Source organism: Oncorhynchus kisutch, linkage group LG5 (assembly GCF_002021735.2).
Source record: "Oncorhynchus kisutch isolate 150728-3 linkage group LG5, Okis_V2, whole genome shotgun sequence".
Lineage (NCBI taxonomy): Eukaryota > Metazoa > Chordata > Actinopteri > Salmoniformes > Salmonidae > Oncorhynchus > Oncorhynchus kisutch.
Window position 1 is genome coordinate 12,865,170 of NC_034178.2, and position 27,414 is coordinate 12,892,583.

Below are 27,414 nucleotides of genomic sequence, written 5' to 3' on the forward strand. Positions count from 1 at the left end.
GTAAAGGAACAGTCCTGGGCCCGGATGCTATCATTCTAACGATGAATTTAGCCTGAAGATGCTTTTGGGAAACTGGGCCCAGACATGTTCACTCAGTTGCAATGTTTTTAAGTCTCAGCAAAAGGTCCTGTTTCAATCAAATTGGGGAACCAGAGGTATACAACAATACATTTTTATATAAAAAAACACCAACACAATATATATATAGATATATATGAGCAGTAGTGTATTTGAAAGGTCAAGAACCCCCCCCCTCCATTTATTACATATCGATGTACTGTACAGTTTTGTATAAAAGTACGACACGTAATATCTTGTCATAAAATACAAGCCAAACTGGACATATATAAATCATATATAAAATTATAAAACTTCTGTGTCACATCTTTTTATCGTCATTTGAGAAGGTAAATACTGTATACATGAATGTAGGCTGTGAAACCATAGTACACTTTTTTGTTTTTGTCCTATCCTTGAAACACATTGATTAAAGCGATCAGCTGGTAACAGTTGCGAGCTCAAAGCATCATAGCAGGGACTACTTCAGTTGAAGGAAAGCATTGAAGGGAAGGTCATTTTCAGGTGCTGTCTTTTTCAGTGCAATGCAAAAGATACACATCGCAGTGTTGCCTGCCTGATGATGCCTCAGACATAACATGAAAACAGAACATTCTAGTGTGGTGTGGACATATAAAAATCCTTCTTTTAATTTTGTACATTTATACAGCTCATATAAAATATTATACCAATAGCGTACAGTAAAAGGCTATGCAACTGTCTCTCGTATAGTTGCCTCCAGTTTCTTTGGGAGTAGCTCGCTTCTCGCTTCGATATTGATGACGGGCTTCCGACAGTTCTGTCCCTGATCAAGGTATAACTCAGCATATACTGGGTTGGAGTTTATGGCCTGGGGAAAAAAATAACACAATAACCAAAGGAGAGCATTACTTTTACACTAAACATGGTCAGGAGGAGCTAATAACCATTTCATTGGCCTACATGATTTACATTAAGTAGATTAATTAGTTATTAAAGTATTTTGTATCTTTCAGATGCCCAGCCTATTTGGATATACAGTGAGGGAAAAAAGTATTTGATCCCCTGCTGATTTTGTACGTTTGCCCACTGACAAAGAAATGATCAGTCTATAATTTTAATGGTAGGTTTATTTGAAAAGTGAGAGAAAAACGCATGTCAAAAATGTTACAAATTGATTTGCATTTTAATGAGGGAAATAAGTATTTGACCCCCCCTCAATCGGAAAGATTTTTGGCTCCCAGGTGTCTTTTATACAGGAAACGAGCTGAGATTAGGAGCACACTCTTGAAGGGAGTGCTCCTAATTTCAGTTTGTTACCTGTATAAAAGACAGCTGTCCACAGAAGCAATCAATCAATCAGATTCCAAACTCTCCACCATGGCCAAGACCAAAGAGCTCTCCAAGGATCTCAGGGACAAGATTGTAGACCTACACAAGACTGGAATGGGCTACAAGACCAACGCCAAGCAGCTTGGTGAGAAGGTGAAAACAGTTGGTACGATTATTCTCAAATGGAAGAAACACAAAATAACTGTCAAACTCCCTCGGCCTGTGGCTCCATGCAAGCCTCACCTCGTGGAGTTGCAAGGATCATGAGAACAGTGAGGAATCAGCCCAGAACTACACGGGAGGATCTTGTCAATGATCTTAAGGCAGCTGCGACCATAAAATTGGTAACACACTATGCCGTGAAGGACTGAAATCCTGCAGTGCCCGCAAGGCCCCCCTGCTCAAGAAAGCACATATACATGCCCGTCTGAAGTTTGCCAATGAACATCTGAATGATTCAGAGGACAACTGGGTGAAAGTGTTGTGGTCAGATGAGACCAAAATGGAGCTATTTGGTATCAACTCAACTCGCCGTGTTTGGAGGAGGAGGAATGCTGCCTATGACCCCAAGAACACCATCCCCACCGTCAAACATGGAGGTGGAAACATTATGCTTTGGGGATGTTTTTCTGCTAAGGGGACCGGACAACTTCACAGCATCAAAGGGATGATGGACGAGGCCATGTACCATCAAATCTTGGGTGAGAACCTCCTTCCCTCAGGCAGGGCATTGTGAATGGGTATTCCAGCATGACAATGACCCAAAACACACGGTCAAGGCAACAAAGGAGTGGCTCAAGAAGAAGCACATTAAGGTCCTGGAGTGGCCTAGCCAGTCTCCAGACCTTAATCCCATAGAAAATCTGTGGAGGGAGCTGAAGGTTCGAGTTGCCAAACGTCAGCCTCGAAACCTTAATGACTTGGAGAAGATCTGCAAAGAGGAGTGGGACAAAATCCCTCCTGAGATGTGTGCAAACCTGATGGCCAACTACAAGAAACATCTGACCTCTGATTGCCAACAAGGGTTTTGCCACCAATTACTAAGTCATGTTTTGCAGAGGGGTCAAATACTTATTTCCCTCATTAAAATGTAAATCAATGTATAAAATTTTTGACATGCATTTTTCCGAATTTTTTGTTGTTGTTATTATGTCTCCCACTGCTCAAATAAACCTACCATTAAAATGATAGACAGATCATTTCTTTGTCAGTGGGCAAACGTACAAAATCAGCAGGGGATCAAATACTTTTCCCCCTCACTGTATACAACAATTGACAGTGTTAACGTGATAAAAGCATTTTGCAGCACGCCCAGAGCCTATTGTTGCTTAACAAGCAAGACAAGGACACGGTCACCGACATCCCACCAGGTGACTGTAGACAAGCTCTAGCCATGTGGAACACCAGCAGATGGTTCCTTTTAACTATAATCTGGGTGGGTCGAGCCCTGAATGTTGATTGGCTGACAGCAGTGTATCAGACCATATACCACGGGTATGACACAACATTTATTTGTACTGCTCTAATTACGTTGGTAATCAGTTTATGATAGCAACGAGGCACCGCGGGGGTTTGTGGTATATGGTCTACATACAGTATCACAGCCCACTGGGCCTTATTGCTTAATTAAAACACATATTACACACATTCCGGAGGAAGCCTTTACCGTGGCTTTCATGAATACAACATGAGATCCTGCATTGTCTCATAAACCCCACTATGACCCCAATGGCCATGGCTTTGTATCAATATACAGTAGGCTTTTATACAGCATCTGTCCCAGAGAGGACAGGAAGTTCACAGGGAGTTTACCTGTCCAGGAAGGATCTCCTTCGGGAGATGAACTCCTTCAGGGTGAACTAACAGAGTGTGCAAGTGACTGGACCTCACACCAACACACCAACCCTACAACACACAACGACAACATTAACATCACGCATAAACCTTACAACACATAATCATTACAGTTTAACCTTCCAAAATAGAATAGAATAAATCTTTGTCTATTGGCTACACGCCAATATCCACACTGGCATACCACTGAATCAATGTAGTACGCTAGTGTGGGTATTTTGTAGCCCTTGTTAGAAACTCAGGGAAAAGGGAGGATACAGGAGTAAGCGTTTCCAGACCTTGTGTGGGTCCAGGGTGAAGCTTGGCTGAAGGTGATTCCCAGCATCAGAGTGATTGTCGTGGTCCACCTCATACATGTTGTATGAGGGGTTACCGATCTCTACGTTTAGCCCACCATTCACCATGGGCTGCCGCTGGACTATTTTCCCCCTGTAAATCATAACATTGATTGAGGTTAGAAGAGCATTTTAAACCTTCATGACTGCTTACTACGATGCGCATGACCATTAATCACACAACAGAACATGTACAGTGCCTTCGGAAAGTATTCATACCCCTTGACTTTTTCAACATTTTGTTACGTTACAGCCTCATTCTAAAATGGAATAAAAAAATAAAGAAATACTAATATAATAAATCTACACTCCATAATGACAAAGCCAAAACAGGTTGGTGAAAAACAGAATTTACATTACATACATTACATACATTATTTACATAAGAATACTGACACTTTGCTATGAGACACAAAATTGAACACAGGTGCATGCTGCATGCTGACGAAGATTTCTTCAACAACAACAAGCAGGACTCACACGATATTCTCCAAACACCCCACAGGGCATATATCCCAATTATTCACAAAAGGAAGAGACGCAGAGAATGAAGAGCCGGATGCCTCGTCCGGACCAGAAGAAGGCGAGTAGGAAAGCTGCCGTTACCGTCAATATTACTCGCCAACGTGCAGTCATTGGACAATAAACTAGATGAGGTACGATCACGAATATCCTACCAACAGGGCATCAAAAACTGTAATATCCTATGTTTCACAGAATCATGGCTGGTCCATGGCTGAATGACGACATGGATATTCAGCTAGCGGGATACACGCTGCACCGGCAGGATAGAACAGCACAATCCGGTAAGACGAGGGGGGGGCGGTCTGTGCATATTTGTAATCAACAGCTGGTGCACGAATTCTAAGGAAGTGTCTAGATTTGGCTCACCTGAAGTAGATTATATTGTGATAAATTGCAGGCCACACTACTTGTCTAGAGAGTTCTCAGCTATACTTTTCGTGGCTGTTTATTTACCACCACAGACAGATGCCGGCAGTAAGACCGCACTCAGTCAGCTGTATAAGGAAATAAGCAAACAGGAAACCACTCACCCAGAGGCGGCGCTCCTAGTGGCCGGAGACTTTAATGCAGGGAAACTTAAATCAGTTCTACCAAATCCCCATCAACGTGTTAAATGTGCAATCAGAGTAAAACAATTCTAGATCACCTGTACTCCACACACAGAGACGCATACAAAGCTCGCCCTCCTTTTGGTAAATCCGACCACAACTCCATCCTCCTGATTCCTGCTTACAAGCACAAATTAACGCGGGAAGCACCAGTGACTCAGTCTATTAAAAAATTATCAGATGAAGCAGATGTTAAACTACAAGACTGCTTTGCTATCACAGACTGGAACATGTTCCGGGATTCTTCCGATGACATTGAGGAATACACCACAACAGTCACTGGCTTTATCAATAAGTGCTTTGAGGACGTCATCCCCACAGTGACTGTACGTACATACCCCAACCAGAAGCCATGGATTACAGGCAACATTCGCACTGAGCTAAAGGGTAGAGCTGCCGCTTTCAAGGTGCGGGACTCTAACCCGGAAGCTTACAAGAAATCCCGCTATGCCCTGCAACGAACCATCAAACAGGCAAAGCATCAATACAGGACTAAGATTGAATCACACTACACCAGCTCCGACTCTCGTCGGATGTGGCAGGGCTTGAAAACTATTACAGACTACAAAGGGAAGCACATCTGAGAGCTGTCCAGTGACACAAGCCTACCAGATGAGCTAAATCACGTATATGCTCGTTTCGAGGCAAGCAACACTGAGGCATGCATGAGAGCATCAGCTGTTCCAGACGACTGTGTGATCACGCTCTCCGTAGCCAACGTGAGTAAGACCTTTAAACAGGTCAACATACACAAGGCTGCGGGGCCAGACGGATTACCAGGATGTGTGCTCCGGGTATGAACTGACCAACTGGCAGGTGTCTCCATTGACATTTTCAACATTTCCCTGATTGAGTCTGTCATACCAACATGCTTCAAGCAGACCACCATAGTCCCTATGACCATAGTCCCAAGAACACAAATGCAACATGCCTAAATGACTATAGGCCCGTAGCACTCACGCCCGTATTCGGCGCACGTGACAAATAAACTTTTATTTGATTTGATTTCCATTAATCATTCTTGAGATGTTTCTACAACTTGAGTGGAGTACACCTGTTGTACATTCAATTGATTGGACATGATTTGGGAAGGCGCACACCCATCTTTATAAGGTCCCACAGTTGACGATGCATGTCAGAGCAAAAACCAAGCCACGAGGTTGAACGAATTGTCCGTAGAGGGTACCAATTCTTTTTTGCAGCATTGAAGGTCTCCAAGAACACAGTGGCCTCCATCATTCTTAAATGGAAGAAGTTTGGAACCACCAAGACTCTTCCTAGAGCTGGCCGCCCAACCAAACTGAGCAATCGGGGGAGAAGGACCTTGGTCAGGGAGGTGAACAAGAACCCGATGGTCACTCTGACAGAGCTCTGGGGTTCATCTGTGGAGATGGGAGAACCTTCTAGAAGGACAACCATCTCTGCAGCACTCCACCAATCAGGCCTTTAGGGTAGAGTGGCCAGACGGAAGTGGCCAATCCTCAGTAAAGTGGCCAATCCTCAGTAAAAGGAACATGACAGGCAGCTTGGAGTTTGCAAAAAGGCACCTAAAGCCTCTCAGACCACAAGAAACAAGATTCTCTGGTCTGATGAAACCAAGATTGAACTCTTTGGCCTGAATGCCAAGTCTCATGCCTGGAGGAAACCTGGCACCATCCCTACGTTGAAGCATGGTGGTGGCAGCATCATGCTGTGGGGATGTTTTTTAGCGGCAGGAACTGAGAGACTAGTCAGGATCAAGGGAAAGATGAACAGAGCAAAGTACAGAGATATCCTTGATGAAAACCTGCTCCAGAACGCTCAGGACCTCAGACTGGGGTGAAGGTTCCCCTTCCAACAGGACAACGACCTTAAGCACACAGCCAAAACAACACAGGAGAGACTTCGGAACAAGTCTCTGAACATCCTTGAGTAGCCCAGCCACAGCCCGGACTTGAACCTGATCGAACAACTCTTGAGAGACCTGAAAATAGCTGTGCAGTAACACTCCCCCTCCAACCTGACAGAGTTTGAGAGGATCTGCAGAGAAGAATGGGAGAAACTCCCAAAATACAAGTGTTCCAAGCTTGTAGCGTCATACTCAAGAAGACTCAAGGCTGTAATCGCTGCCAAAGGTGCTCCAACAAAGTACTGAGTAAAGGGTCTGAATACTTAAGTAACTGTGATATTTCAGTTTTACATTTTTTTATGAATTAGGAAACATTCCTAAAAACCTTTTTTTACATCATCATTATGGGGTATTGTGTGTAGATTGAACCCCCCCCCCCCTCCCCCGATTTAATCAATTTAAGGCTGTAACCTAGCAAAATGTGGAAAAAGTCAAGAGGCCTGAATACTTTCCGAAGGCCCTGTATGTAGTATGAAGTGACTGGTTATCTTTTGTAATCTGTCTGCTTAGAAGTAAAGACATACCTTTGCTTCCTCTTGCATACGAAAACCCCCAAGGCCATGGTAGTGACGAGAATCACCAGCAGAACCAGCGGGACAACGATGGCCATGCTTCCTGTAACACACAGAACAAACTATTAGAGTTAAACATGTTCGATACGTAACATACTTCCCTCCTCTCTGTAGTGAAACAATAAAATTCAAAAAAGCTTCAGGGGGTGGAAAAATTACTTTCTTCAAAGTTCCAACAAGGTTCTTCATATGGGGACTGCATTTCTATGTTAAAGTCAATCTATGAGGTCTGCGCAGTTAAGCCTTGAGAGCAAGTCGACAGCGAAATGTCAGACTGTAGACCAAGATCAAATACCAATCTCTGGGAGGGTAGGGCGGTTCAAAGAGACTGAAAAAGGTCTCCAAATCCAGACAACAGCACTTTAAGAACTGAAAATATACTGTTTTTTCTTGTAGGATTTTGTGTCTATGTTTGTGTGTGTGAATGTGTGTGTGAATACAGATGTAGGATCTTAATTTGAGCCAGTTTGCTACAGCAGGAAAATAAACCTGCAGCAACAGGAAATGTGAATTATTATCTGGATTATAATTAAATGGACATTTTTGTAGGGGCTGATACATTTTCCGTAACGGCAAATCAAAAGCTTTTTGAAACTCAAATACACCACAAGTTTGCAAATTCTAGGCAACAAAATAGTGATCAAATTAAGATTTTAAATCAATCTGTATGTTTCTGTGTGTTTGAGAGAGAGCGAGCAAGCAAGCAAGAGAGAGAGTCCCTTTACCACTCTTTCTAATAACTACTCACCCCCGCTGATGGTGCCAGACAGACTGTTCTTTGGGGCAGGTCTCTCACACTGTGTACCTGACCAGTCAGCTGGACACCTAGAAAAGTCACAATGAGTATGAATAGCTGTCTGTTGGTCAAACCAAGTAGCTTTAAAAGAAGGCTATAGTGTACACACACACTATAGCCTTATCAATTATGGAGGACGTGCTCCTGGTAATGACTGGAGCAGAATCGGTGGAATGCTATCAAATACACCAAACACATGGTTTCCAGATGTTTGGGGAAAGGGGGATTAGAGGTTGACCGATTTCAAGTTTTCATAACAAATCGGTAATGTGCCTTTTTGGATGCCGATTATATTCAAGCCTATCAACTCCCGAGATTAGGCTGGCAATACTAAAGTGCCTATAAGAACATCCAATAGTCAAAGGTATATGAAATACAAATGGTATAGAGAGAAATAGTCGACGCATCATAATTCCTATAACTACAACCTAAAACTTCTTAACTGGAAATATTGAAGACTCATGTTAAAAGGAACCACCATCTTTCATATGTTCTCATGTTCTGAGCAAGGAACTTAAAAACGTTAGCTTTTTTACATGGCACATATTGCACTTTTACTTTCTTCTCCAACACTGTGTTTTTGCATTATTTAAACCAAATTGAACATGTTTCATTATTTATTTGAGACTAAATTGATTTAATTTATGTATTATATTAAGTTAAAATAAGTGTTCATTGTTCATTCAGTATTGTTGTAATTGTCATTATTACAAATATATACAAATATATATAAAAAACGTATTTAGTCAGCCACCAATTGTGCAAGTTCTCCCACTTAAAAAGATGAGAGAGGCCTGTAATGTTCATCATAGGTACACTTCAACTATGACAGACAAAATGAGGGAAAAATAAGTATTTGGTCAAATACTTATTTTCCACCATAATTTGCAAATAAATTCATTAAAAATCCTGCAATGTGATTTTCTGGATTTTTTTTCTCATTTTGTCTGTCATAGTTGAAATGTACCTATGATGAAAATTACAGGCCTCATCTTTTTAAGTGGGAGAACTTGCACAATTGGTGGCTTACTAAATACTTTTTTGCCTCACTGTATATATAAATATCGGCAGATTAATCAGTAGCGTCTTTTTTGGTCCACCAAAAAACGGTATCGGCGATGCAAAATCATAATCGGTCGACCTCTAAGGGGGATATCTAGTCAGTTGTACAACTGAATGCATTGAACTGAAAAGTGTCCTTTGCATTTAACCCAACCCCTCTGAATCAGAGGTGCGGGGGGCTGCCTTAAATTGACATCCACGTTTTCCGCGCCCGGGGAACAGTGGGTTAACTGCCTTGCTCAGGGGCAGAACGGCAGATTTTTACCTTGTCAGCTCGGGGATTTGATCCAGCAACCTTTCGGTTACTGGCCCAACGCGAGGCTACCTGCCATTCCATTTGCGCAGTTCTAGCCATTATTATGAGCCATCCTCCCCTCAGCAGCCTCCTGTGACACGCACACATCTCTTCATCTCATCTCCTCATTTGTTAAAGTCTCAGGGAACATCCATGCATAATTCATTCCCGCATCGAGTTAAAGAAAATAAGCATAATCTCACACGAAGTGTGCAACCCAAATGGCACCCTATTTCCTGTATGTTGCACTACCTTTGACTCGAGCCCATAGCGGCCCATAGGAATCTGGTCAAAAGTGGCGCACTATGTAGGGAATAGGGTGCTATATGGGACGCAGAACGGTTTAGGATGTAATCCAGAGACAGTGATCCATTAGTAGTTTACCTCTTTCCCCTCCCTTGCCCAGAGGATAGGAAGACATGCAATTACACTATATGGGGAATCTGACAAGGGTGATCGCATGATGATGAAATGACATTAGCTAATATTAAATGGACTGTAAGCAGTATTTAATCAAACTTTCATTAGAGGGACCGTGGCTCGCTGCAGGTACCACATGAATCATAGTCCTGAAGGGAATGACAGCTTGTAGCTGACCTATATAATCACACCGTTGGTTGCTTGGGAGTATGTTCAGCTGCAGAAAGACCGGGTTATTATCCTGTTTTCACCACATGTATTGAGAGGCCAGTGCAAAGAGAGAAACGTCGGGTGCGTTTGTGCTGTGAGTGACGGGGACGAGGAACATGTGTGGTAAGGAGTTATATCGCACAGCATGTTGGACAACAGACAGACGTACTGGTGAGAGTCTGAGTCAGGGAGTGATGTGGAGAGTGGACGCTGCTGGAAAGTGAGACAGTGAGGGCTGGTCTCGGAAATGGCGGGAGAGGAGGAGGGAAGGAGATGAGGAAGAGAGGAGGGAGGGAGGAGGGGAAAGGGAGTCAGGGAAGAGAGGAGGGGTAAAAGTCAGACCTACTTGCACTGGGGTTTGTTTAAGGCAGTTAACGTGCAAATCCCTTTATTCTGACAGTAGTTATCACACGGATTGGCCCGCTGGTCACAGCGCTGGTTCAAGAACCCAGGCGTGCAGCTGCAGCACAGAGAAATGATCGCCACATGAACAAATCATATATTGAGGGACACAGAGACAAAGTCTGGGTCTGAAATGGCACCCTATTCCCTACATGGTGCACTCCTTTTGACCAGGGGGCCCACATATGGAATAGAGTGGCATTTTGGACACACTGATAAAAGAAGATAAGAGCACAATACATTCTCACAGTCCACCAGCTCGGGCTATTGGAGGATACAGAGTATGAAATCGAACAGATGGAGCTAGGCCCTATTCCATCCTAGTGTTTACATAGGATGTGTGTGTGTGTGTGTGTTCAGGTGAGAAAGCAAAGCGTCATGGCAAGCAAATCCATCCAATGTCACGCCAAGTGGGAGCTAAAAAAAAGTGAAACCATAGGAATAGCCTACAGATTGTCGTTTGAGATCTATAGCATGACACATATAGCCTTCTAGGTACGTGTGGTCTTTGTCCACCACCGACCCAATGAAACAAGCAATTGGATGACGTAAAGATAAAAGAGAAGAAGAAAAAAACGAACAAAAACAACGAGCGGGAAAGCGCTGATTCAAAGCTGTAGTATAGGAGACGGTGGTATGTACAGTATCGAGGCATACTGTTTAAAGATAGAGTCCTTCATTGAAACAATAACAAAGCCCTCACCCCACCTCTGTTTTGGCAATAGGCTGAGGGATGGGCCTGGAGAAATGTAACCACTCTCAAATTCATAGACAGAACTACGGACGCAAGGGCTGACCGTCCATGAGACCACAATTATAGTCGAACAATGTTTTAAGGACATACAGTTTGTTTACATTTACATTGTTTACAAACATTGGAGTAAAATAAGATTATAGTTTAGGTTCTGATGGGGTACGACAGTTAAACTAAGCTCATGAGGCATTTATAAGTTATATTATTCAAAAATCAATGGGTATATATTATTAATTTGGCTATGCAGACAACACATGTATAATACTGAACATGATTCATTCCAAAAGTCCAAAAATGGATGATGCAACTAAGGATTGATAAACTTTGAAAAGCGTCTTGAGAGTGATGCAAGCCCCAGAAACAAACACAACCAAAACGCCTCTGTATACTTTAATGCAGGAGATCCTATCGTTTGCAAGAGAAAAAGGAAAACAAACCCTTTTATCTTGGAAAAACGTGGAAATATGCCACCTCATTGTGAGACCTCTTTGTTTTCTACTATTGTTCCCATTTTAGTAGCCTGGGTCTAATCCAGTCTCTGCTACATTTTCTGCTCTGTCTCTCACAGCAAAACCACACAACCACTTCCAATACCACTAATTGTATCAGTGATGTGTGCGTGTGTGATACAACTGAAAGCAGAACGAAGACAAACACAATGGCTGCGTTTACACAGGCAGCCCAATTCTGATCTGTTGCCACTAATTGGTCTTTTGACCAATCAGATCAGATCTATTTCCAAAATAGCAGAATTGGGCTGCCAGTGTAATTAACAGCCAAAGAGATGAACAGTACGTTCTTGAGAAATCTGATGACGACAACCTGCTCAATTGAAAGCCATAGAATCGATAGAAAAAAAAAGAAAAGAAAATTGAGCTGACTTACTGGCAGAACGGCAGACTGGTCTCGGGGTCCTGGCGACAGGTTCCTCCGTTGTAGCAGTATCCATCACACAGCTGACAGGTGGCTGCCACTCTACCGTTACTGCAGCTGTAAGGAAAGGAAGGGGAATATAGCGATGACTTCATAAAGCATTACAAGCATATGTCTAATGCATTTATAACGCCTTATGCCTTATTCTGTGACGCAAGCCCTGAACCATGGAGACAGGAGAATGCTGACATGTGGTAGCATCCACAGAAATATAATTACTAGAACGGATATTCCTTTCAAGTCAATGTTCTGTGATGGGTGGACCGGCCTTATTGAGTGTACCAATAAGTAGTATCAGTCAAAATTTCCATTCTAGTAATTCTAGTCGGTAACATTGTTTGGATATCCACAGACTATCAGTAACATTTCAACTAACTATCAAACCCTAATCCTAACCCTAAACTAATCCTAACCCTAATCCCTGTTCTTACCTTAACCTTGGCAAGCAGTTGCTCATCAACAGATCGTTTGCTGATAGTCCATCTTTACAGATGGTCATACTATCTGGACTATCTACTCAGATGACGCTTACTTGCAGGACACGTTGTCTGTCTCCGGGTTGACAATGCACGGTGCCCCTCGACACCGGAGGCATCTGTCCACTTCACATTTCACTCCCTCATATCTGGTTGAGCACACACACTCCACGTGGCTCTTGCTCGACAGAGTACAAGCCTTCGAATTGGTACAGAAGTGATGGCAGATATCTGGAACCAAGGTGGAGAAAAACAAGCTTATTTATTTCATCTGTTTACATTCCTGGTCTTCCACTGTATCAATCGGCGTAACATCCATTTGTTCAGCCCTTGAAACTGAGCTGTTGCAAGAAAGTATCTTTTGGAGTGACTTTCCTATCAAACTGATTTTAAACCACCACGGAGAGGGTGGAGGAGACCAACAAAATATCCCAACTCATCTTTAGTGTTGTGGTAATGGTGGAAACCACAAACCCCTCTCTTCTCATTGCGGGGACTGAACGCAACATGAAGTATTGATTGATTGCTGGTCATAAAACAGGTTAAATCTTTGTGTGTTGGTGTGTGTCTGACTCACGGTAGAGACAACGCTCCCCAGTGTACTCGGCCATACAGCGACACACTGGCTGGTTCCCCTTGCTGACGTCACAGGTGCCGCCATTCAGACAGTAGTTATCACACACCTTCCTCTCACAGACCGGTCCTGTGAACCCCACAGTACAACGACATGTAGGCCTCCCTGAGAGAGAAAGAAAGAGAAAGAGAAAGAGAGAGAGAGAGAGAAGGAGAGAGAGAGAGAAGGAGAGAGAGAGAGAAGGAGAGAGAGAGAGAGAGAGAGAGAAGGAGAGAGAGAGAGAGAGAAGGAGAGAGAGAGAGAGAGAAGGAGAGAGAGAGAGAGAGAGAGAAGGAGAGAGAGAGAGAGAGAAGGAGAGAGAGAGAGAGAGAAGGAGAGAGAGAGAGAGAGAGAGAGAGAGAGAGAGAGAGAGAGAGAGAGAGAGAGAGAGAGAGAGAGAGAGAGAGAGAGAGAGAGAGAGAGAGAGAGAGAGAGAGAGAGAGAAAACATGGAGAGAAATTGGCAAAAAATGGTGTTGCTGATAACAATAATCACAAGCATGTCCACTGTCTAACGTCATAATGGAGAAGCAAGCAAATACAAGGCAGATGTGATATCTCTCACATTACACACAAAGGTGATGCCCACAAAGAGAGTCCCAAGGTCCAATGTTTTCTAAACAGCCATGTCTATTTGCACTGGAAGGATTTCAACTAGTTTCACACTGGTCCTATGACCACTTGGAGAGCTTACATCTGAAATACAACATCTGCTGCCCGCTCCTGACTGGGATGAATAGAAACTTACTGTGTGTGTGTGTGTGTTCGCGTGCGTGTGTGTGTGTGTCTGATGTTCTTTCTCCCGCTGTTCCATCTGTCAGCTAAGAGGCAAGTTGTTATTGATATCGCCATGCCAACACTAACATTTAACTGTTATTTCACACATGAATATTTGACCACCTCATTTCTTCGCTTCAAACTCCTCCCAAAAATGTCCTTAGAGGAGAAAGAAAAGAGAGGAGCTTGACCCGTGCCATTTGTCCTTAGAGGAGAAAGAAAAGAGAGGAGCTTGACCCGTGCCATTTATTTATATCTCCACTCAATTGTTTATTCTGAAGAGAGAGAGAGAGAGAGAGAGAAACAACCTCGCTATGCATTGACTGTAACGGAACAGGGGACCTGGACTTTGGGGACATTAATATGCTTTAACAACTGATCAAAAATGGATAGCAATGCCACAGCATTAAGCGTGTCTTGCATATTCATGGTGCTACCGTCGACGTCCCCGCTAATGCAATGCCAAAGTGGGGGCCGTACATACTTGTGTTTTCAGATACATCTACAGCTCACATCTCTCAGGGGTCGTCAAACTAAGAGATTTTCACTGCACTTTCCTATGGCTTCCTGACACAGGAGGCACTGGCAACAAACAAACAAAAATGCACTAATGTCCAATCAATAACTACATAAAGCAGGGGATTCAAACTCATTCCATGGAGTGTCTGCTGATTTGAGTTATTTCCATTACATTGGTGTCCAATTAAGATCTAGACAACCAGGTGTGGGGGAGTTCCTAGCTAATCAGTGACCTTAATTGATCCACCTAGTACAGGGGGGGAATGAAAACCTGCAGGGACACAGCCCTCCGTGGAATAAGTTTGACACGTGACGTAGAGCGATGGTTATTTAGAAGCAGATGATCAATCATGCAGCAGAACTGGCATCTGTGGGCAGGATCTCATTGGCTGTCAGGACAGGGGCCTTTGTCCCAACCAGGTCCCAACTCTCATTTCCCACAGTCACGGATGGATGAGCGCCCTCTCCTGTCCTGGAGGTCCCAGTGGAAGAGCAGGGAGCATGGCCACATATACACACACACACACACACACACACACACACACACACACACACACGTAGCAGAAGGGGCTTACCTATGGAAGAGCCAGAGCATGTGCCCCCATTCTGACAGTAGTTTTTACAGTGGTTCACTTCACAGCGCTCCCCGGAGAAATTTGGCCAGCAGTAGCACCGCAGCTCCCCCTTCTCGTTGGTGATGCATCGTCCTCCGTTCTCGCAGGCGGGGCGACACAGCTCTCCTGAAAGCAAATGATGTACGTGTTAAGATTGAAACCATGGCAACCTTGACCTGCTCCCATTAATATCTAATGAGTGGATTAACTCAACTTTGTAAAAGGCTGGAACTCACATGGGCTTCACTGACTATTCTATGCACGACTGCTTGCATGGTACCTTCACTTTTCACTCCAATTTACTCAGCATCTGAAAGATCCAGCCTCAGTTGGATCAAATGAAAGTATTGCAGGTTGACCAGGCCTATTGCACTGAGATGTTAGTGTCCCTGCAACCTACTCTATTGAGATGTTAGTATCCCTGCAGCCTACTGCACTGAGATGTTAGTATCCCTGTAGCCTACTGCACTGAGTTGTTAGTGTCCCTGTAGCCTACTGTACTGAGATGTTAGTATCCCTGCAGCCTACTGTCCTGGGATGTTAGTGTCCCTGTGGCCTACTGTACTGAGAGGTTTAGTGTCCCTGCAACCTACTCTATTGAGATGTTAGTATCCCTGCAGCCTACTGTACTGAGAGGTTAGTGTTCCTGCAGCCTACTGTCCTGGGATGCTAGTGTCCCTGCAGCCTACTGTACTGAGAGGTTAGTGTTCCTGCAGCCTACTGTCCTGGGATGCTAGTGTCCCTGCAGCCTACTCTATTGAGATGTTAGTATCCCTGCAGCCTACTGTACTGAGAGGTTAGTGTTCCTGCAGCCTACTGTCCTGGGATGCTAGTGTCCCTGCAGCCTACTCTATTGAGATGTTAGTATCCCTGCAGCCTACTGTACTGAGAGGTTAGTGTTCCTGCAGCCTACTGTCCTGGGATGCTAGTGTCCCTGCAGCCTACTGTACTGAGATGTTAGTATCCCTGCAGCCTACTGTACTGAGAGGTTAGTGTCCCTGTGGCCTACTGTACTGAGAGGTTAGTGTTCCTGCAGCCTACTGTCCTGGGATGCTAGTGTCCCTGCAGCCTACTCTATTGAGATGTTAGTATCCCTGCAGCCTACTGTACTGAGAGGTTAGTGTTCCTATAGCCTACTGTCCTGGGATGCTAGTGTCCCTGCAGCCTACTGTACTGAGTGTCCCTGCTCATTGAATAGCTAGCTGGTTGACAGGTAGGCGTACTGCACCCAACACATTGATGTCCTACTGTACCTGATGTGTTGGTGTCCCTACAGGTCCTGTTTATTAGCGTGGTCCCCTCAGGACAGAAACAGCTGGCTCCGGCAGGGTTGAGCAGACACAGGAAATCACAGCCCATCCTTAGGCACGGATTGGACACTGACACGGCCAATGGGACAAAGGTTAGAAAGCAGGGTCTGTGAGTTTGTGGAGTGCAGTACGTAAACGACCGTGTACTGTTACCACTGTGTTGTTTGAGTGGACCCGGCTGGTTGCAGTGAGCGTATTCTGTGCTTGTCTTTTCATTTGACACTATGTAACGCGGACAAAATAATGAATATCAAGACGAAACACACTAAGAGAAAATCCCGTTCTGTCATAACGAAAGGCTCAAACTTTTCAAAGTCAAACATGAGATCCTTTTGATTGTGTTAAACTGAAAGGGAATAACAGTGTGATCCTCTGGGCCGAAGCCAGGGCTAATGATGCATCAGGAAGGGCCTCAACTGGCCCTCAGGAGTAGCATACACAGGCATGCAGTACGGTTCCCACCAAACAGATGACCACATTGCCATTCAACTCTCACAGAACATCCACAGAACCAGACGACAGTAAACAAACAACTGCCAGTAGTCATTGGCGAGAGGGAATAGGAGAGGAAAGGGAGCCAGAGAGAGAGAGAGAGACAGGGGAGAGAAAGAGAGACAAACACAAACAGACAGAGTGAGCGAGACAGAGAGAGGGGAGAGAGAGAGAGAGAGAGGGGAGAGAAAGAGACAAACACAGACAGACAGAGTGAGTGAGACAGAGAGAGAGAGACAGGGGAGAGAAAGAGAGACAAACACAGACAGACAGAGTGAGCGAGACAGAGAGAGAGAGAGAGAGAATGGGGAATGCGAAAGCGATTGTTAAGGTGATTGTTAGCCTACCGTCTTGCTGTTTGAATCGGTGGAGGACCAAGATAATGGAGGGTCTGTCTACTCCCAGATGGAGCCGTTCCATTGGTTGTTTTCCATACTTATGGACCCGGAAGACATCATTCCTCATCCCGATCCCATAGATATAGTCCTCAAAGATATCAATCCTTACAGGCTGGGAAAGACCTTGGGACAGAGCAATTGCAAACAACCGTAACACGACGAGTAAGGGAGAAAATGGGACCCTCAATAATTCATCTGAATTCCAAATAATATAAAATTATATTCAGCAAAATGTTCTATTGCTCTACCCTCCACCCTTGAAGGGACGCGCCGAGCGCATTTGATAAGAATGACAACAACTTGAGGGAGTGGACAATTAAAGAAGATGCAGCCTGCAGAGGAGCCCTTTACACTCGTACCTGTATATGAGTTGTAAATGGCAGATTTGGATACTGATAAGCGTCTACATTGGAAAGAAGTGGCTGTACACTAACATTAACATGCTATACAGGCTGTACAGTAACATTAACATGCTATACAGGCTGTACAGTAAACATGCTATACAGTACATGACGTCAGAGCTCTTTACTGACAGCCACTCTGAACTTGCGCACCACACACGATACATTTCCCCCATCCCTCCCGCTAATTGGGCAACTTTAGCACATTTTTGGCTGTCTGAGAGAGGGAAATGCTGTAAATTAAGATGAATCAATGTGTTTTGAAAGACGAGATGTTGAGGGTTATAAAAAAATTAAATACTGCTTTGATGCCAAAACACCTGCAAGTCCAAATGCACGCTTCACATTTCCATATCATAAAACTCATTGTCATATACAGTGTCAACGTTTATGATCACTATGTTTGATGTACAGTTACAAGATGACATGGCGTCATACCCGGTTTGAAATGTACGATTTGCTTCTCTGAATTGCCTCCTATTTTATAATTTAGCTCGTCATGTTGGCAATAGAACAAGCTTTCAACCAACCATGCCCACCTGACCCAGATTACGATTTATAATGGACCATTTTTGGATTGCGCAAACAAGAACAGTAGTTGTGTAAAAGTCTGCTTGCTCTAATTCCTCAACGGCATAGCTAGCAGAGCTCAAAAAAAGTACCGTATCGTTATTTGACTTCATTGAAATTACTTAGGATCTCTGCACACTTTGGAGAGGTGTGTGACCAGTCGGAAACACCAGTAAGACCTCTCACTCAAACCCGTCATTTTTTTTGTCTTATGTTGCACCTATTCCAAATTTTCCAAGAATATTCTCATGTTACTGAATTTATCCAGAGCATTTTTAGATTTAGTTATCAACAAAAATTGTAAAATGCCCATAAAATGAATGTAATGCTTGGATTCAGTCTTGTGTTAGGTGAACTGTTGTGTCATCGCCTTCAGTCTAATAATTTACCCATAATCTCCAAACGGTTCCCTTTTAATTGCTACCATGGTTATGTATATGCTCTCCATATTTATTCGGTAGGAAACATTTCAATTTAACCCTATCCACATAGGCACATTTTCAACGAGTGTAAAAGGGTTAAGGACACGCGTGTCTTCTGTGCTTTGCTCACCGTGTGCACTGCTCACCACCACCACGGAGTCCGATCCATCGAATCGAACGCTCCCAATCACAGACAACTCTGTATCAGCCCAGTACAAACGCTGGTTGAAATAATCGATGGCAAGTCCTGTGACGTAAAACATATTAGTCATTCTATATGAGCTGTGGTAAAGTGCAGCAATCTTAGCTTCTGACAGGTGCTGCATTCTATCAAAATGTATCACTCGACACTAAAAGAAACAAGATATTGATTAGTATAGATATGATATGTAGAAAATAAATATACATATTTCCTGCTTAGGGGTACTTCCTGAAGGTATTGTTATATGTCACATGACCAGAGGTTCGAGAGCACCTACCACTGGGTCTCCTGAGGTTCTTCTCCACTAAGATTCTCCTCATAGACCCATCCATGGCAGCCTCCTCAATGTGGGAGTGGTCTCCTACCACTGTCCAGTACATCATCCTAGAGGAATTACAGGAAGTAAGTAAAGGAATAATAGGTAATTATAGCAGGTAATAAGGACAGGGCAGAGAATCAGGCATAATTTGTTGTATATCTGCCCAAAGAGAAAATATAGTCACAAAATTGCCAATCTGATATGTGGCTGTTTTACCTAGCAACTTTAGTTGATTGCACTAATTGTCAATTGATAAGAACATCTGCTAAATGACTAAAATGTAATTAATGTAAGGATTAATCTTACCCTCGAGCTGGGTTAACAGTGATAGAGTAAGGCTCCCCGGCGATGTCTGTGATGAGACGAGAGCAGTTTAGCCCTGCCAGCTGGCCCACGTTGATGGAATATCTGAGCCTCCTCCAGTGGGCGTTGTAGTAGCTGAACCAATGCATCCTGGAGTGGTCTGTCCAGTAGATGTTGCCAGTCACCCAATCTGCAGATATATCCCTGGGCCTTCTGAAGTCAGGACACTGGAGAAGAAGAATGTGTTTACATGTTTACTGACATGACTTTCATACTCTTAACTGGACGTTGACTTACAAGCTTAATGCATGTAGACACACACACACACACACACATTCTCTCTCTACCTTTCTCTTGCTCTCTCTGTCAAAATACAATACATGACCAAAAGTATGTGGACACCAGCTCGTCAAACATCTCATTCCAAAAACATGGGCATTAATATAGAGTTGGTCCCCCATTTGCTGCTATAACAGCCTCCACTCTTCAGGGAAGGCTTTCCACCAGCTGTTGGAACGTTGCTGCAGGGGACTTGCTTCCATTCAGCCACAAGAGCATTAGTGATGTTGGGCACGGATGTTGGGCAATTAGGCCTGGCTCGCAGCCGGATTTCCAATTCCTCCCAAAGGTGTTTGATGGGGTTGAGGTCAGGGCTCTGTGCAGGTCAGTCAAGTTCTTCTACAACGATCTCGACAAACCATTTATTTATGGACCTTGCTTTGTCCACAAGGGCGTTGTCATACTGAAACAAGAAAGAGCCTTCCCGATTCTGGGGAACTTGGAAGCACACAATCGTCTAGATTGTCATAGTGTGCTGTAGCGTTAAGATTTCCCCTCACTGGAACTAAGGGTCCTAGACCGAACCATGAAAAACAGTCCCAGACCATTATTCCTCCTTCACCATACTTTACAGTTGGCACTGTGCAGTGGGCAGGTAGCATTCTCCTGGCGTCCGCCAAACCCAGATTCGTCTGTTGGACTGCCAGACGGTGAAGCCTGATTCATCACTCCCGAAAACACTTTTCCACTGCTCCAGAGTCCAAAGGAGGCGATCTTTACACCACTCCAGCTGACGCTTGGCATTGCGCATGGTGATCTTAGGCTTATGTGCGGCTGCTCGGCCATGGAAACCCATTTCACAAAGCTCCCAACGTACAATTACTGTGCTGACGTTGGTTCCATTGGCAGTTGGAACTCGGTAGTGAGTGTTGCAACCGAGGACAGTTGATTCCTACGCACTAGGGGCTTCAGCACTCACCGGTCCCGTTCTTTGAGCTTGTGTGGCCTACGACTTTGCGGCTGAGCCGTTGTTGCCCCTAGATGTTTCCACTTCACAATAACAGCACTTACAGTTGACTGGGGCAGCTCTCGGAGGGCAGAAATTTAACGAACTGACTTGTTATAAAGGTGGCATCCTATGACAGGGCCACGTTGAAAGTCACTGAGCTCTTCAGTAAGACCATTCCACTGACAAATGCTTGTATATGGAGATTGCATGGCTGTGTGCTTGATTTTATATACCGGTCAGCAATGGGTGTGGCTGAAATAGCCAAATCCACTCATTTGAAGGGGTGTCCACATACTTTTGTATATATCGTGTAATTTCAGTTCAAGTGTCAAATCTGTGCTACAGTGCTCTTTGAAGTCACACAGCTCCTGTGTTCTGTCCCCTTCACTCCCTTTCCCAGGGCTCAAATCAAACCAATTAATGTCAGAGATATTGAGTGGCTGTTAGGTCCTCTTCTATTCTGGTCTCAAAGGCAGAGCAGTTAAGTAGTATAGAGACCCTCTGAGGAAATTGTCTCGCTTTGCTACACTCACGGCTGTCGTATGAGTGTGTGGAACTTGGAATTGCTACCATCAAAACGAATTTGATATATTCAAGGCTGCACTTTCAGGACAAATAACAAAGAATTTCAGATATTTTCTGTGAGGTATTTCCAAAAGGTTTTAATATCAAATGGACATTTTATTTGTCACATGCGCCGAATACAAGTAGACCTTACCCTGAAATGCTTACTTACAAGCCCTTAACTCTATTTCTCTAACTGTGTGGTTGGTTAAGAAAATATTCACTAAATAAACTCAAGTTTAAAAAATTTAGAAAAAGTAACAAGAAAATTACATAACAATAATGAGGCTATATACAGGGGGTAGTGGTACCAAATTAATGTGCTGGGTTACAGGTCAGTCGAGGTCATTTGTAAAGTGATTATGCATAGATAATAAACAGTGAGTAGCAGCAGTCTAAAAACAAAGGGGGGGGGGGGGGGGGCTGTCAATGTAAATAGTCCGGGTGGCCATTTAATTAATTGTTCATCAGTCTTATGGCTTGGGGGTAGAAGCTGTTAAGGAGCCTTCTGGTCCGAGACTTGGCACACCTGGTACCGATTGCGGTGCGGTAGAAGAGAGAACAGTCTCTGACTTGGGTGACTGGAATGGCAGGAAGCTTGGCCCCAGTGATGTACTGGGCCGTACGCACTACCCTCTGTAGCGCCTTACGGTCAAGCCTCGAAGCGAGCATAAAAGGCATTTAGCTCGTCTGGTAGACTCCCGTCACTGGGCAGCTCGCGGCTGGGTTACCCTTTGTAGTCCATAATAGATTTCAAGCCCTGCCACATCCCACGAGCGTCAGTTCCGGTGTTGTAGGATTTAATCGTAGTCCTGTATTGAAGCTTTTCTTGTTTTATGGTTCATTTCTAAAAAGTGTCTGGATTAGTGTCCCGCTCCTTGAAAGCGGCAGCTTTAGCTTTGTGCGGATGTTGCCTGTAATCCATGGCTTCTGGTTTGGATATGTACGTATGTTCACTGTGGTGGATGACGTAGTTGATGCACTTATTGATGAAGCCAGTGACTGAGGTGGTATACTCCTTAATGCCATTGGATGAATCCTGGAACATATTGCAGTCTATGCTAGCAAAACAATCCTGTAGCGTAGTATCCGCGTCATCTGACCACTTCCGTATAGAGCAAGTCACTGGTACTTCCTGCTTTAGTTTTTGCTTGTAAGCAGGACTCAAGAGGATATAATTATGGTCAGATTTGCCAAATGGAATGCGAGGGAGACCTTTGTATGCGTCTCTGTGTGTGGAGTAAAGGTGGTCTAGAGTTGTTTTTCCTCTGGTTGCACATGTGACATGCTGGTAGAAATGAGGTATAAAGGATTTAAGTTTGCCTGCATGAAAGTCCCCGGCCACTAGGAGCGCCGCTTCTGGAGGAGCATTTTCTTGTTTGCTTATAGCCTTATACATCTCGTTGAGTGCGGTCTTAGTGCCATCATCGGTTTGTGGTGGTAAGTAGATGGATACGAATAATATACAGTAGATGATAACTTTATTGGTAGATAGTGTGGTATACAGCTTATCATGAGCTATTCTACCTCGGTCGAGCAATACCTCAAGACTTCTTAATATTTGACATCGCGCACCAGCAGTTATTGACTAATAGACACACACCCCCGCCCATTGTCTTACCAGACGTAGCTGCTCTGTCATGCCAATGTACAGATAAGCCAGCCAAAATGAGTTACAAACAATGTGAAAAAACTAACAAAACAGCACAGTTGTTTAGGAGCCCGTAAAATAGCAGCCATCACAGATTACTTATGAGTAATGGAGTAAAGTAACACATTATTTTTTCAATTTTTTATTGGGTAATATTATTAGTTACTTGTCAACTAACATGTGTTACTTTCAGAATCTCTGTTTCTGATCCGATCTTGACTTCCTCATTTAGTTTTCGAGCAAGCGGAGAAAGGCTGTTTGGAGAAATGTCAGTGCCTCCATAAAAATGTATAGAGGGCACACCTCTGATCTTTGCCATTGATCACTTATGTGATAGCAAAGCCCATAAAGGGTTTACCTGTCTAGCGGCAAGTATGCTCTCTATACATCTCTATGGGTCCGTGTAACCTTTGTGCGGTCTATAACCTGAACTGGTGGCTCGAGAGAGATTATTAATGAAAAGATAGGAAATCTTTACGGATGTTTGGCTTAAAGTATATATACCTAGTTACGCAGCCCATATGATAGGGCAGCACTTGTAGACTAGCACAGGAAAGGTTTGCATGGCTTCCACATATTGTGTCAGCATCCAAGGGACTGTCAACTCAGGTCTACTGGCCGTCTCTCTCTCTCGGGGGTAAACCCTTGTGTCCCCTCGCATACTGGCCTTTTCTATGAAGTTTTTTCTACTGGTTACTTTAATAATATTTGAATACTATAGAATTTGTATGCATTCACAAATGTCGACTGCACGATCATTTTGGGGTTTTATGTCATGTTTTTATTTTGTGTCTGTCTCAACAGTATTTCTATCTCAGCTCTGTGCAAAGTGTTTTCAAATCTCAGGCTCTTGGATATATTTCCATCTCAAGCTAACTCATGGATAGACTAACCTGTTCCCCCGCACATTGACTCTGTACCGGTACCCCCCTGTATAAAGCCTTCACATTGACTCTGTACCGGTATCCCCTGTATAAAGCCTCCACATTGACTCTGTACCGGTATCCCCTGTATAAAGCCTCCACATTGGCTCTGTACCGGTACCCCCTGTATATAGCCTCCACATTGACTCTGTACCGGTACCCCGTATATAGCCTCCACATTGACTCTGTACCGGTACCCCCTCTATATAGCCTCCACATTGACTCTGTACCGGTACCCCCTGTATATAGCCTCCACATTGACTCTGTACCGGTACCCCCTGTATAAAGCCTTCACATTGACCCTGTACCGGTACCCCCTGTATATAGCCTTCACATTGACTCTGTACAGGTACCCCCTGTATATAGCCTCCACATTGACTCTGTACAGGTACCCCCTGTATAAAGCCTCCACATTGACTCTGTACCGGTACCCCCTGTATATAGCCTCCACATTGACTCTGTACCGGTACCCCCTGTATATAGCCTCCACATTGACTCTGTACCGGTACCCCCTGTGTATAGGCTCCACATTGACTCTGTACCGGTACCCCCTGTATATAGCCTCCACATTGACTCTGTACCGGTACCCCCTGTATATAGCCTACACATTGACTCTGTACCGGTACCCCCTGTATATAGCCTCGCTACTGTTATTTTACTGCTGCTCTTTAACAATTTTTTACTTATCTATTTATTACTTAACACTTATTTTTCTTAAAACTGCATTGTTGGTTAAGGGCTTGAAAGTAAGCAGTTCACTGTACGGTCTACACTTGTTGTAATCGGCGCATGTGACAAATACAATTTGACATGATTTGATTTGTCTTAACTTGTTTAAAGTACTTATAACGTAAAAATATTGATTTCACCTTCCTACAGTAGAGCTATTTGAAAGCCACTGATATCAATCAATTTCAGACGTGCTATGATTGTACTTAAGAGGAATATTAATCTTAATATGAAGGTGGGGGTCTCTGGGGGAGACACTGATAGACAGACTTGTTATACCTCTGTTACTATTAATGCCACTACATTATGTTTGTCTTCCATTTATGCGCCAAATGATGAATCATTTTTTGAAGACCTGAAGCTTAAATTTGTTAGACTTTCCAGACTCAGTGACCATCCTTGGGGGAGATTTTAACTTGACTCTAGATCCTACTATTAATACCACTAGTGATCATTTATTGGCAATCCGGGCACCTTCAAATTATATTAAGACCTTTTTAGATGACTTGAACATTGTGGATGCCTGGCACCGAACAAATCCTAGTACTGGAGATGATCTTATTTTCTGCCCCATCATCAGTCTTTCTCACAAGTTCATTGTCTTCACCTCCCCTGTTTTTCTGAAATGTACATCCCCATGCAGAGATTTGAACTATGCTGCTATCTGACCATTCTCCATCATTGATTTATTTTGAGATTTCTCCAGGATTCACAGGTTTTAAGAAATGGCAGTAGGGAATTCTTAAACAAAATTTTGAATGGCATTAATGATTTCTTACAGGTTTATGCATAACCAGGGGTAGGCCCCCATACATTATGAAAAGTAACATTTACAACGGAGAATAAGATGGTGACCAGTTCTAGGGATGAATTTATTCATTTGAAAGCGAGACAGAATGACTATAAGAATGCGGATAGACCGAGTAGGCACTTGGCAATGAAACTGATGCAAACTGAGCATTTGTCATCTATTGATGTCATTAGGAACAATAACGGTGAACTTTGTACCCCTCCCTCCCAAATGAATCATACTTTCATTACTTTTTATTCCAATCTGTATACTTCTGAGTTTCCTAAAGACTCTAGGAAGAGGTTGTCCTTTTTAATTCCTAGGAACTTCCTTCCCTTTCTCTTAAAAACCTCTTAAGGATCGGACACCTTTTTTAAATTTTCGCCTAAAATGACATGTCCAAATCTAACTGCCTGTAGCTCAGGACCTGAAGCAAGGATATTGCATATTCTTGAAACCATTTCAAAGGAAACACTTTGAAGTTTGGAAATGTGAAATTAATGTAGGATAAAATAACACATTCGATCTGGTAAAAGATAATACAAAGAAAGAAACATGCGTTTTCAAAAAATGTTTTGTTCCATCATCTTTGAAATGCAAGAGAAAGGCCATGATATCACTTACGAGTCTAGGCGTAATTTGCATTTTGGCCACTAGAAAGGAGCAGTGTATGTGCAAAGTTTTAGACTGATCCAATGAACCATTGCATTACTGTTCAAAATGTTGTATCAAGTCTGCCCAAATGTGCCGAATTGGTCAATTGATACATTTTCAAGTACATAGCTATAGAGAACATACAAACATTATATGGTAATACAAATTTAAGTTTACACACACCCAGGAATGTCATAAATTATGGATAATTAGCTTCCCTACAGAAATGACACTCACCACACATTTAGATGGGAGGGGTGGAGGGGCAGACACAGCGGGCGTTTAAACTGTATATACCAGTTCCTACATTTGAATATAACAATTTATTTTATCAAACAAAACTATGCTACATTTTATCTATGGGACCCCCAAGATGACAAATCAGAGCAAGATTACTGAATGTAAGTACATTATTTATCTTCAGAGGTGAATGTATCAAACCAGTTGCGTGATAAAAGTTCTCTCCTCAAACAATAGCAGGGTATTTCTTCACTGCAATAGCTATGGTAAATTAGCAGTGCAGTGCAGTGATATTAACAATAATTTAAGCTTTCTGCCCATATAAGACATGTCTATCCTTTGAAATGTTCTTGTTACTTACAACGTCATGCTAATCACAGCGCACGTTAGCTCAACCGTCCTGCGGGGGGGGGGGGCGCGATCCCGTAGAGGTTAATCAAGTCAGTCTATTAGATGCCCTCATCTCCTTGGCAGGACTGAAGACGGCCTTAGATTCAATGTCAAAATCCAAGTCATCCCTCCTGAATTATTGTTGGCTGTGTGGGACTTAGTTGGATCTGTATTTCTAGACTCAATCAACCACTCGCTGGAGATTGGGACATTCCATAGGGACCAAAAGAACAGCAATTATTTCCTTGCTATTGAAAGGTGTCAAGGACCCACTTGAATTTCCAAGCTACAGGCCCTTATCAATTTGAAATGTGATTTTAAACTCCTTGTGAAGGTCTTGTCAAAAAGACTAGAGACCTGGATATCATCATTGGTTAATTCTGACCAATCAGGATTCATAAAGGGTCGGTTGGCCTCAGACAACATATACTGCCTATTCCATATTACAGACTCCGCCACTTCTCAATCACAAGCTTACGCTGTCCTCTCATTAGATGCAGATAAGGTGTTTGACCGTGTGGAATAGGCTGTTTTGGAACATGTTGGCTTCGGGTCATCATTAATTATATTGAACAAAAATAAAAACGAAACATGTAAAGTGCTAACACCATGTTTCATGAGCTGAAATTAAAGATCCCAGAAATTTCCCAGACGCACAAAAAGCTTATTTCTCTTAAATGTTGTGCACAACAAATCTGTTTACATCCCTGTTAGTGAGCATTTCTCCTTTGCCAAGAAAATCAATTCA

At 43.3% G+C, this 27,414-nt stretch overlaps 1 protein-coding gene across 1 annotated transcript in view; it reads right to left on the bottom strand.

Moving 5' to 3' along the window:
• Positions 1-676: 676 nt before the first annotated feature.
• Positions 677-27,414, bottom strand: part of LOC109890436 (low-density lipoprotein receptor-related protein 1B) — a 179,818-nt gene continuing 153,080 nt past the window's right edge. Inside the window, exons 76-89 of the mRNA XM_031823860.1 lie at positions 19,441-19,664; positions 19,093-19,199; positions 18,744-18,860; positions 17,170-17,343; positions 16,274-16,399; positions 14,982-15,146; positions 13,076-13,237; positions 12,555-12,729; positions 11,975-12,079; positions 7,899-7,975; positions 7,103-7,193; positions 3,501-3,651; positions 3,181-3,273; positions 677-907 (exon numbers count right to left, since the gene is read on the bottom strand). Of these exons, the coding sequence (XP_031679720.1) occupies positions 767-907; positions 3,181-3,273; positions 3,501-3,651; positions 7,103-7,193; positions 7,899-7,975; positions 11,975-12,079; positions 12,555-12,729; positions 13,076-13,237; positions 14,982-15,146; positions 16,274-16,399; positions 17,170-17,343; positions 18,744-18,860; positions 19,093-19,199; positions 19,441-19,664 (1,908 nt within the window). The 3' untranslated portion in view covers positions 677-766. The remainder of the gene's footprint in view (positions 908-3,180; positions 3,274-3,500; positions 3,652-7,102; positions 7,194-7,898; positions 7,976-11,974; positions 12,080-12,554; positions 12,730-13,075; positions 13,238-14,981; positions 15,147-16,273; positions 16,400-17,169; positions 17,344-18,743; positions 18,861-19,092; positions 19,200-19,440; positions 19,665-27,414) is intronic.